Source organism: Athene noctua, chromosome 4, assembly GCF_965140245.1.
Source record: "Athene noctua chromosome 4, bAthNoc1.hap1.1, whole genome shotgun sequence".
NCBI classification, from domain to species: Eukaryota; Metazoa; Chordata; class Aves; order Strigiformes; family Strigidae; genus Athene; species Athene noctua.
The window spans coordinates 80,586,723-80,598,856 of record NC_134040.1 but is presented as its reverse complement, the minus strand read 5'-3'; the positions used below and the strand labels follow the sequence as shown (position 1 = coordinate 80,598,856).

The 12,134-nt window shown below is 36.4% G+C and overlaps 1 protein-coding gene across 9 annotated transcripts in view; it reads left to right on the top strand.

Annotated features, from left to right (window-relative positions):
- The window catches only part of FAT1 (FAT atypical cadherin 1), a 112,425-nt gene that overhangs the window by 54,936 nt on the left and 45,355 nt on the right, over positions 1–12,134 (top strand). For all 9 annotated transcript variants that reach the window (XR_012633618.1, XR_012633617.1, XM_074905869.1 and 6 more), the window contains exons 4-6: positions 4,654–4,715; positions 9,532–9,861; positions 10,395–10,605. Coding sequence is in view for 7 of the 9 variants with exons in the window: in XM_074905869.1 (XP_074761970.1) it covers positions 4,654–4,715; positions 9,532–9,861; positions 10,395–10,605 (603 nt within the window). In the remaining 2 variants the exon portion in view is untranslated. The remainder of the gene's footprint in view (positions 1–4,653; positions 4,716–9,531; positions 9,862–10,394; positions 10,606–12,134) is intronic.

The window sequence follows — 12,134 nt, the reverse complement described above, 5'->3', positions numbered from 1 at the left end:
GAAAGCACATATGCATGTGTTTGTAGGTATGCCTGTAGCAGGGAATTCATGATGTATACAAAGCAAGCCAGAAATTTTGAGCCTTCCCTCCCTCCTTGGAAAGACCGCTTTTTCTGATGCTATTTCGTTCATCACTGAGATCATCCATGCCATAAAGATAGCATGGAATTAATATTAACATTCTTAATGCAATGCCCACCTAATGTTCTCTGTATTTTTAAAGAGATTGCTATTTCAGCATTCAATGAAAGTTGTTGTTGATGTGCTGTTTTTCAGATACAGAGGTAACGTGATGTAACTGGGTGCTGAGATGATGAGAGCTTAGATGGGATAAAATAAATACCTGCTAATGTCAGCTCCCTTGTGCTATTTTCTGTTCCAAATCTAGCAGGTTTATTTATATTTCTATAATTGAATGCTGTCCTTGCATTTTTGTCTGTTTAATACTATTCAAAATAGAAATATTAATTAAATTTTATTTTAATACAGTTGTAACTATTTTGATTTTTCAGTAGACCTCAGATAGACAGCAGATATCCCCAGAATGTAACTCAAAGGAGGAAGGAAGGGAGAATACCGTTGTATTTGTTACCTGGGTTTTTTGTTTTATTTTTTGTTATGGATGTTTCCATTTAGTTTCAGTTCATTGTAGTACCTCTCTAGCTAGTGAGGCAGAACAGCTGTGGTTTATCCAAAGCGTCTCTAAATTATTATGCTGCTGTTATGAAAATGTTTCTGATATTATAAGATTTAAACATTACTGAATAGAAAAATTGCACCAATTCACTAGAAATACCGTTTGCTCATCATTACCTTAAAAATGTTTGTTATAAACTCCTGTTTTCCTGAGGATGCTTGACCCATCTTGCCACAGTGTGCATTGATTTCCAGGTGGAATTATAATCAGTGTTGTGAATTACTGAAGCTCACTGTTCCTGTTGGTTCTGTGTGTGTGAGGGTGGGGGTGTGATAAGAGGAGGCAGAAGGAAAACAGGAAAATATGACTGCAAAACGATGCTCTGTGAGTCATTTTTGCTTCAAAAATGAATGCCTTGTCACAGGGATGTTTCTCACACATGCTGTCATTTCTCTCATTCAGCAGTAAACAGATTCTCCCCACCTCATAATAAGGATTTCAAAACTGATTATGTTACAGACTTCTTCAGAGATAATTGAAATCATGTTTTAATTTGCACTTCTGTGGGAATGTGGTGTATGCAAAGGTGTGGTTATTCGTTTATTTGTGTAGAGGGAGGAGCACAGCAAGGAGATCTCCATATGTTACAGAAAAGAGAGGGACCTCAATCTAAAAAGTTTGAGAACTTAACTTTTCGGTAGAAGGAGCAGAGTGGGGGCTTTTGTTGCAGGGAGCTAACTTACATTAGGTCCAAAGATTCCCCCCATCCCTCTTCATGGGCATTCACAAAAGCCGTACTGTATAGGAACACTCAACCTTATTATCACGGCCTGAATTCAGAAACGCTCTCTAACAACAACTGATGAATTCTGTTGCTGGAGCATTAAGCATTTTATAATATAGAAAAACTTTGGGGGAACAAACAAAAGAAAGGAAAAACTTAGTGATTGCCATAATCAACTTTTTTTCAGTCTTAAGCTGTACTGAAACACTTCACTGAAGCTAAATTTTCACTTAGGAAAGTGGCTAGCAGTAAAGAGTTAAATAAAAAGAATGTCATGCATGTGTATGTGATTCTAAATCCAGAAGTGTTACATTTCCTTTGTTGGCATTAGTTTCTGCTGAATATACAGGATATATATGGTGAAGACTAAACCCTTCTGTTATTGGTCTGAAGTGTTTAAACAGAAGTGTGGCATGCTTGGTTGAAAAGACTGGAAGTTTTAACAGATCAAAGCGTATATATTTTGCTCTTACTGAATATTTTTGTGCTTACCAATTTGAATTGTATTGGCCAGCTTAATTAACAGAAGTTTTATCTGGAATTAGACTTTCTTTCACAAACTGTAGTATGTAGAACAGTTGTACATGTAGAATTCTGTCTGGAGTGCTTACAGCAAAAGCATTTGTGCTTTTTTTCCCCAAAGTATTAGTTGGCATTTAGTGACGGCTCCAGTCTTAATGGCTCTTGATGGGGGAAAAGGTGGATAGGAAAACTGTTGAAAGGTGCCATCTTTCTGCTCTCATGCCTTAGAAACTTTCTCTAGTTGCTGCTGCTGTGAGAGGTGGAATCTAATATTGTCAAAGGGTGTAGACTGAATATTGAATACTCAGAGAAATACAAGCATAATGAGATATTTCTGCTGGAATTACTTTATTCTTCCTGGGCTTTTTGGGATACTCTTCGTTCTCAACCAATCTATTCAACAGCTGGCTCCTTCAGTGACTGCTGAAATTTACCCTTTTCCCTTGCAACTGTGATGAGTCTCAGGGGATTAATGCTTCAAGGGAGGGCTTGAGCTGGCTTTCTCCAGAGGTACTCAATACAAAGAGTTATTTAGGCGAGCTTGTGTTTCTTGAAGTCACCTGCAAGTCCCTTTGCTCGGGGGAATCATCGGTTCTGCTATTTGTTCCCTTCCAATTAACAGTTCCGTGCTGTTCCCCATAGAGCCTGTGAAAAGAAAAGGTGTGGCTTGGCCAGCCCCAGCCAGGAAATTAGGCGAAAGCTTTGTTTAGAATATGCGACAATAAATATTTTCAGTTGTCATTGTTCACAGCTCTGTAATCTCTATGGGAAGATACTACCTCAAGGAAGTTAATACAGAGTTGTCACATCCTTTTTCCATCCATCTTCCCCCCACCGCCCCCCCTCCAATCTCTAAATCCACAGTACTAATGCAACATTTTTTCCTTTTTTTTCTAATTTTCATTCCCATGTTCCTTTTGTAATTAAGGGGACATTACTTCATAATACCAAAAGACGTAGCCTAGCAATAACATGCATACCTTCTGTGCGTTGTAAAAACATAAAAAGAGAAAGTAGAAGATGATGATAGATCTTTATGACTAGAAGAATATGTATATAATGGATTTGATACAAAGGCAAGCCAGATTGGTGGAAACACAACAGCAGATTTGACCATCATTTGAAACAGCCATTATTTGCACTATTTGTTTTTTGAAGAATAGTTGTTTGAACATTTGACAGGTGTCATTTTGCCTTATATAGGTTTTGTTTATATTATTTGGTGTGGGCTGTCTGTTGTTGGTATACGTAGACTACAACTGTATTTTGACAGGAGCACTGAGTAGCTATGCACTGGTGGTATACAATTCTGTTTCTGTTGGCCTCTCTCTTTTAAGTGAAATTGAAATCTTTGTTGCTTTTTTTACTTACATGTTCTGTTTTTTGTCAGCTGTGAGACAAATAAGGCTTTTTTATTGTAGATCAACCTTGAAAACTTTATAAATTGATTTTAATTTTTCTTATGAAGGCTCTTATTAATCAAAAGCTTACACTTTAGTGAGAAAAAGGAATATTAAGTACGTGGCCTGTGTTTTGATCTTTATTTTGGCCTTAATATGGTAATTGCTTCCCTGTTTCTCAGTATGACAATTAAGCATCAAGGGTGGCAGTGTTTTCCTGTCATTATAAAAAGCTGGGATAGTTGGGAAAAGGTCTCATAGCATTGCAGCGTCTTCTGTATCTAGCATATGCTGGATTCCTGCTTCAGAGAACATGGGATGCTTTGGCCAGTAGTGCCAAATTTAATTTGGGCAAATTTAAATCTTGATGTTTGCTCTACGAAAAGCCAAGTTAGGTCTAGCAGGATTTACTCACACAGGCTCAATTCCGTGTGACACTGTGATGGTATTTGTGGGACCAGCTTGTACCTGCAAAGAGGTTAATGGCTTTTGCGCAGCAAAGAAACTGAGTTATCTTTTGTGTCTGCATCCATGGCACAGTTAACCCACACCATAGCAAGCCATTCAGCTATAATAGAGAGTTGACCAAGTTTACTTTTCGTGAAACTCAATACTTAAAATTTTGAACCTACCATTAGGGAGAATTAATTCAAATAAGATCCTTTCACTGTCTTTTTGTCACCTCTTACTCTTTGATTTTCTTAATTTAAAGTAAAACTCACTGTGTCTTTCTAATCTTGCATTAAAGATGTATCAAACTCTTAACAACAAAATCTAACATCATGTATCCAGAATTTGGGCTCATTCTCTGCTATTGCCAACAGTAGCTGTTTGATTCCTTGCCGTTGCCAAATCAAGCTAACACACACAGATTGCTTTGGTTTCTACCATTAATGCATCTCTTTGGGCCATCTTTTTTCTGTTGTTATCACTAAAATACAAATAAATGTTTCTCCTAAAGAGAATAGTAATTACTCAAATAATGTGTGTAAGCACCCTTTGAATAGCGCATACCCTCTGAGAACAAGACTTCATGTGAGAGAATTACTTACATTACTCCTGTCAGAATCATGGCATGCACACATGTGTTAGAAAATTGAACTGTGTCTGTCTTAAGAATATTTTTGTGGCCCTTAAGGTTTGGAAATCCCTCACCCCTTCCCTTAATTAAAGTATAAATTCAGCAAAAATAGAAGAAACCCCTTAAGAAGAAATTGAGATTGGGTATATCAGTTACTACTGGTTTAACCTAAACTTCATTCATATTATTTTCTTGAAGGATCTGATTAATTATTCTTTTACGTTTACAGGTCTAATTACAACCACATCTAGAAAACTAGATCGAGAGCAGCAGGCAGAGCACATACTGGAGGTAAATAATTTCTTTAGTTCTCTGAAAACAGTGATTATTGTTCTTTTACAGAAAGTTAATGTTACCATACTTTATTAGTATATGAAGAATTTAGAGAACTGGATTTCAGAAGTAACTTGCTTTCTATGTTCATTACGTTGCAATGCAGAAAACCAGTTATCTTATAAAAAGAGTGTGTTGAGACTTTTTTGTGAGAAAAGAGTTAAGATACAGATACAAGGTTTTATTTCTGTAAACTAAGGTTTTCTTTAAGTACAAAGCCACAGTTGTTAAAAGAAAAAGTGTGATTCTTTTTTTTTATCCTCCTCTGTAATTATTGGAATAGCTGTTTCATCCTGATTTTTGCTGAAAATGTCATCCAGAATCTTTTTTTAGCATTGAGAATGCAAACAGATGGTGAGTAGACCTTTTTTCCGCGTAACATATTTATCAATCACGAGTTGTAAAATACGCATTGTATAGTGAGAGTCCAAAACCATTAAATTTTTGCTTAATTCTTTTATTTAGCTACATTTAATTGATTGCCTGGAATTTATGTAATAGCTGTTCTCATTCTCTGTCAAACAACATGAAAGAAAAACACCTAGACAAATGTGAGTCAGAGTTTCACAATGTTGTTATGCAGTATGACAACATTGTACATCACCTACAATGAAAACTTGATATTCACAGTGATACTTAGATACTAAGATTTATCTGGAACCTTTATTGTGCCTCGCCTCCTGAATGATAGATAAAAGACTGTGGTGTGAGTTGGCAAAACTAACACTGAAGCTAGAGAAGCAAGCCTGGACTTTCTCAAAACTTGTGAAATCTGTAGAAAGGTTTTCTGTAGGAATGCAAGGACTGCATAGATGTGGAGGTGAATGTATTCCTTTATAGCACAAACTACCTTTTTGCAGAACTCCAGTGTACATGTAGTCTTCCTGGCCCTTTTCTATCCCTTTGGTGTATTACAAGCTGGATTAATGCAGCTGTTGGACCAAATTTTATCATTATTTTCATTTCTGTATCAGCTTTGGTTTCAAAGACCTCTTCGCACCTGAGTAGCGAAAGGGTGGAATTTCTTCTGCGGTGTGTTTTTAATAGTGGTAGTAGCAAAGTTCTTTAAGTGGCAAATCTGATTTAGTACTAGACATGTTATTCCTGTGAAGTCATTATATTATTCTCTTTTTAAATTACATCCTTAAAATCTGCTTGTATCAATTTCCCAAAGCACTTCATGTCAGTTATTTCATGACCACTGCTATGTATATTGGTTGTAAAACCGGTATGTCATGACTTTTACTCCTATGCATTGTGCTGACTTTTGTAGTAGATCTATCTATACAGTAAATCAAATGAACTGTGGATCGTTCTTTGACCCTGAAGCCGCAGTAGGTCTTTGACTGCTTATACCTTATCCTTGGAAGGGGGTGGCCATGTCCAAGTTGCCTGTTGAGAACGGTGCCTGAGATGTGTGAATTCTCAGGCTGCGGCTAGGCAGTGTGTGGGAGTGTGCTGCTTGTGCTGGGCCAAAACTTATGCCAAAGATCCCACTAGCAGTGTAATGTTATGGGCAGTTGTCTGCTAGCGATCATGCCTGCTAGTTTAACCTTAAGTTATAACAATATAATGTGTATAGAACTCAGTTGGTTTTTTTTTTAAGGTTAGAGTATCACACGATGGTACATAAATTCTCCTGATTTCAGCATTCTCTCTAAAGGTGGCAGATTCAGCTGATTGCTCTTTATTTTAGAATATGGGTTATTGCCTGATTGTATAATTTATAGTTCTTCAGTCTTCCTTCATTTTGAACTCCAGATAGTTGTTAAAGTTTTGAATAAAAGTCTGTGAAGTATGGAATGAAAGAACTCTTAACTACAGTGATGCTGACAGACATCATGGCCCAAAGTAGCAGGTTTCCCATTTGTTAGTTTTTATGTTTACAACTTGGAAAATAGATTGGAAAGAAACCCAGAAATGCACAGAGTGGTGGGCAATATCATGAGCCAAGTACCCAGCATCTGGCTAATTAATTGCGCATTGAAATGTTGACCAGATGGGTTGGTGGGTTTATTCCTTGTTTGCTGTTAAATTTGATCCTTGACTGCGCTTCTGCTTACATAATAGTAATTAGTATGCCTCATTCTTTTATTCCCAACTTACAACTATTTCCTGAGTGCCATTGGCACTTTTTAAATGCAATTATTTTAGGTTATCTTCATGTTATTCTCTCATTTCTTAGTATTCTGTTTGTTGTGTGAGTAATGCCTTCAAACTAATGTTACGTTCAAATCAAACTAGATTTTTCTCAGATTTGCCCTTTTATTTTTTTTTTCTGCTTGGCACAGGTCAATGCTAATTTTATGTTAACGGCCAGGTTATTCTGTACCCCTGGGAATTTCCTCTTTTGGGATATGTTTTGGTTTTGGGGGTTTTTTTTGCAAACTGAGAGACATGGTGGTGTTCCATTACAATGTGAAAATTCTCCCATATGTTAGAGATGAATATGAATAATTGCATTTCATGTTGCATTTCATGTGTTTTGTTGTGGTTAATCACTTTACTCTCACTTTTTCACTTCCTTCATTCTTGCAAGTTATACCACATTTCATTTATATTTCCATATTCTTTTTCCTAAAAAAGATGAGAAAGGGCAAGAAAAAGCATATCTGATCATGTACTCATTCATGTCAATGTACATTCATTTTTTCATCAGAGATTCAGTTCTGGTCTCCGCTAGTATTCATTTCATTATTTTGTATCCAAGTTATCCTTGAATCCTTAAGTTTTTCCATAGTCACATTTTTCAGGGCATCCTAAGAACCAGTGAAGGAATTAACCACCCACATTCTTGACAAAAAACAAGACACCAAATTGGGCTGGGCTTGTTGAAACTGGAATATTCTGTATCAGTGGTGGGTAGGGTTTGCTTGGGTTAAGGGGGGGTGGATTTTTTTTTAACACCCTCTGCAGCACTGGTCTTGGGATCGTAGAATTATTTAGATTGGAAAATACCTTAAGAGTCTAATTGTGTATCTCTCCTATAATGTTTTGCCAGTGATACTGTAGTGACTGACTTCTATATGGGGCTTCCTCCCAGCAAAGACTTGAATCTTCCTCACAAACTCAAAACCAAAATAAAACTGCAGCATGTTACACATTTCCCATAGAATTTGTTGGGAAACACTGGGTGTTTTTTTGTTTTTTTGGGGTTCTTTTTGGTTGGTTGTTTTTTCTTTTATTTTGCATTCCTCAATGGCTTTCACAAGTATCCAGTAGAATCAGATGAGCATACCTCAGTTTATCAGTTTCCTCTAATTATAGCAGAGGTGGCACAGATGACCCTCAGACATTCCTTTGTGTTTCTGTGTAATAAATAAGGAAGGTAAATTACATCAAGGAAGATGATTTTAAGGGAGTTAAAAGAGCGGGAAGAAGAAAATGAAGGGGAGACCATATAAGGGCTGAGAGAGAGTGCTGCACCAGGTGATAAAATTGCTCGTAAAATGAGAGACACAAGGATTAAATTGTACAGCTAAAACCAAAACCAACCCAACAGCAAAGAAAAAGTAAGGAAAAGAGCATGAGGGATTGACAAAAAAAAAAAAAAAAGTCTTTACCCATCATTATTCCTTGTGTCTTTAATGCCAATTTTTTGGAAAACAGCCCCTTCAGAAGCAGATTTAGCTAAGCTGCTAGAAGTCAGTTAATACTGTTATCAGTGGAAAATTTGTATTTGTTTTAAATGCTACATGTGATAGGAGCTAAACTCTCCCCTGAAAATGCCTGGCATCTATCTGAACCCATTAGCTTTTTACATGGATGGCAAAGTGCAGCCTGGAAGTGATCAGGCTGATTCTGTAACTCTTCTACCAACTGAGTTCATGCAGGAAGCAAGAACATAACCCTCCTATCTTCTTCTTTGAAATAGATGCTAAAGTAATTTCCATATGCTCTTATTTAACCCATTATTAATCAATAAGGGGTTAAATAAGTAAGATTTAAGGTAAGATTCCTATAAATGAACTAAGTTTTTTTCCATCAGTTTGATCCTTTTACAGTAGACAAGGATTATTTTCTCTGTTTTCTGACTTCAAATCAACATAACTTTTAATTATGTTTTTGTTCACTACCCATGCCAATAACATCAGATCAGTCCTAAAATTAATATTGTAGAAGATGTCATACTCATTTCATGGCTTTTTAGTAGAAATTCTGACTATTGCTGGAAGAGCAGACTTGGTTTCATTTCCCATTTCATTTAGTCCATGGAAATAGATTGTGGTGTGTCTTCCTTAAAAAGCAATTTTTAAAAGTTTCTTTCCATCAAGATAATGATTTTATGTCTTAAAATGTAGGGGATTTTTAGTGTGTAGGCCTGGCAAATTTTGAAACATATTCTTATGAATTGCATCTTTTGAGGTATAAAATCAAATTATTAAATAGAAGAGTTGGAAGGAAACACTAGGCTGAAAGTATAGTAAGATATTGTTACAGTGAAGCTGTTATCAGAGATAATATGCTTGTGTGCTGTTCCAGTAGTGAAGTTAATATTTCAGTTAAAATTCCGCAAAAATAGATTTAATATATATCTGTTGACTCCTACATGCCATACATCAAGTGTCAAAATATTAAGATGATAGCTGAATAAACTTTTGTAGTGCCATTTGTATATATTCATCAAATAGCATTACACAGTGGTCTTTAACTGAAGGGTAGGGAATTACTTTACAGCTGTAGGCAGTTGTAGGAAAATCTGATTTAAAAAGTGCGTTGTTGGAAGGACTGTGTTTGAATTGAGTGCTAACCATATCCTTTTTAATAAAAACAGGTAACAGTAACAGACAACGGTATTCCTGCAAAGTCAACAATTGCACGAGTGATTGTGAAGGTCTTAGATGAGAATGACAATAAGCCTCAGTTCTTGCAAAAGTTCTACAAAATCCGGCTTCCAGAACGTGGTAAGCCAGAACGAGAGAGAACTGCTAGGAGAGAGCCCATCTATCGAGTTATTGCTGCAGATAAAGATGAAGGCCCCAATGCAGAGATCTCTTACAGCATTGAAGATGGTGATGAACATGGCAAATTCTTTATTGAACCAAAAACTGGAGTGGTTTCGTCAAAGAAATTTTCTGCAGCAAGGGACTACGATATCCTTTCAGTGAGTCAAAATCTTGTATGTCATGAATATGCAAAGTGGTTTTTTTATCATCACTTCTTACTCGGTAGCTGGCAGATGAGTGATCGCGGTATCTGGAAGAAGAAAGCTTCAACAAATCCAGAAGTATTGTTCTGTGGATTTGTTTGGTTTGGGTTGTTTGATTGTTTTTTTTTCAGGATGATTTCAAATGTTTGTATTGAGAAAGTGAATCAAAAAGCTGCTGTTCTTTTCCAGAACTTGACAGATAATGAAAATGATAAGGGAACATAAACAATCAGTTTGACTCTCTTTCAGGAAGAAAGCAAAATAAAAGTGAATTTACGGTAACAGTTTGTGCTGCTTTCAGGTGCTGTATACTTCTTCTCCGTTTGCTACCCAGATAATGAAGGGCAAGTGGTACTTTGAGAGACACTTAACCTTTTTGGATATATCTCACACAAGCAAACATGCTTGGAGCTTATTACTACTTTTCCATTTATGTGGCGTAATGAATTATGTTATCCTGAAGCCTAAAAGATGTGTCTGTTTCACAGATTAAAGCTGTAGATAATGGTCGTCCACAAAAATCATCAACTACACGGCTTCACATAGAATGGATTCCAAAGCCTGTCCCACCCACAGAGCCCATTTATTTTGAGGAAGCGTTTTTTTCTTTTACGGTGATGGAAAGTGACCCGGTTGCTCACATGATTGGTGTAATAGCTGTTGAACCTCTTGGAACACCACTTTGGTTTGACATAACGGGTAAGGATGCCTTAAGGGCTTTTATTATTAGAAACAAATGCATGGAGTCTAAGATACTGGAGGGCTCATTGCAGCTAATTGCTCTTCTGAATAATGCAAAGTTTTGATGTCCTTCAGCTGTAGATGTGTATTTTTTCCCTTATTTCAATATAAATCAAAATGACATAAATTTTTATCAGTGCCACTATATATCAAAGATCAAAATTACATTGCAAAATAGCTGGTGTGTTGCAGTTTTGGAAATGACCTGCGAATATTGTGTCAGTGAAATTAAAACTAATCAAATCAATCTTATAGACTGTAGGATAGGGAAGGAAATAAAATACCAGTTTTCTGCGAATCAGGATAGTACACCCAAAGAGAGATTATACTGTTCACATTGATTTCTGGTTTTCTGGGCTGCTTCTAAGTTTGCTGTTCCTTGATTCAGTACTAAAAGAAAAGCTTGCAATGTTCCTAACCCCAGCAAACTTCCTGTACATATTTTCACTATATCATACCTTAGCTTCTACCATTGAAAGGGGAATTCTCATTGGTAATACTGTATGTTGATGCTTCGTGGTGACAAAATGAACAGTACTTTTTAATTTTACACTTACTCGCTAGACCTCTGGGCACCAAGAATGCAGAGTGTTCACTGTATAGCTGACTAAGAACAAGTTTTGTCATGTGTTACGTGCTTTAGAATCAAGGAGAATAGCACAGCCTTGTTTCAGGAGAGGTATCTTGTTAGTGAACTGTTTCTGGTTTTAAGGATAGTCCTATCAGATTAGGATTTTTCCACCACATTCACAAGACAGAGGATGATCTTTTACACCTTGATTATCACTGAAAATTATAGCCATGATTTTGGTGTTGTTAGCGAGAGCATTTTTTGAATTATTTATTTTAAAAATAATTGTTTTAAGGGTCTGTTTTGCTGGTGTGTATTTCCTAAGGGATGCTGAGAACAGCAACAATTAAAAACAAAATTTGTAAAACTGATACATATATCAGGAATATATAAATGCCAAATACTTGAGGGTGTTCTCAGAAAACTTCCAAGCACATGAGAATAGACACAACTATTCCCTAAATGCATGCTTCATGCATGGACAACCTGTGATGGTATTGATAATTATTGCTAATGTATTAAATATTTACAGAGAATTTTTCAACAGTTCTTTCTGATGTATTCTGAGGGGAAAAAAAATTAGTTCCCGTCCAAATAGATCATCGTTGAATAAAAAGTGTTTGCGTTTAGACAAACTTAGGGGTTAGAGATCTGTACAACTGTGTAGAGGGAGTGAAGAGTTGAAGATGGCTTCTTGCTTTCTCACAGGGGCAAAACTCTGCATTAGAGGTATTTTGGAACTGAGACTGCTCTTCTGCTCTTCTCCCAAACATACACACACAATAGACATGGGAGTAGAAAAGCAGAAAATATAAAAATAACTGAGCAGGAGAGAGGAGAAGGTTCCATATGCTGCAATTCAAACAGTTATCTGATCAACAGCAAACAGAAACATCTATAGACCAAAAAGAGTCCA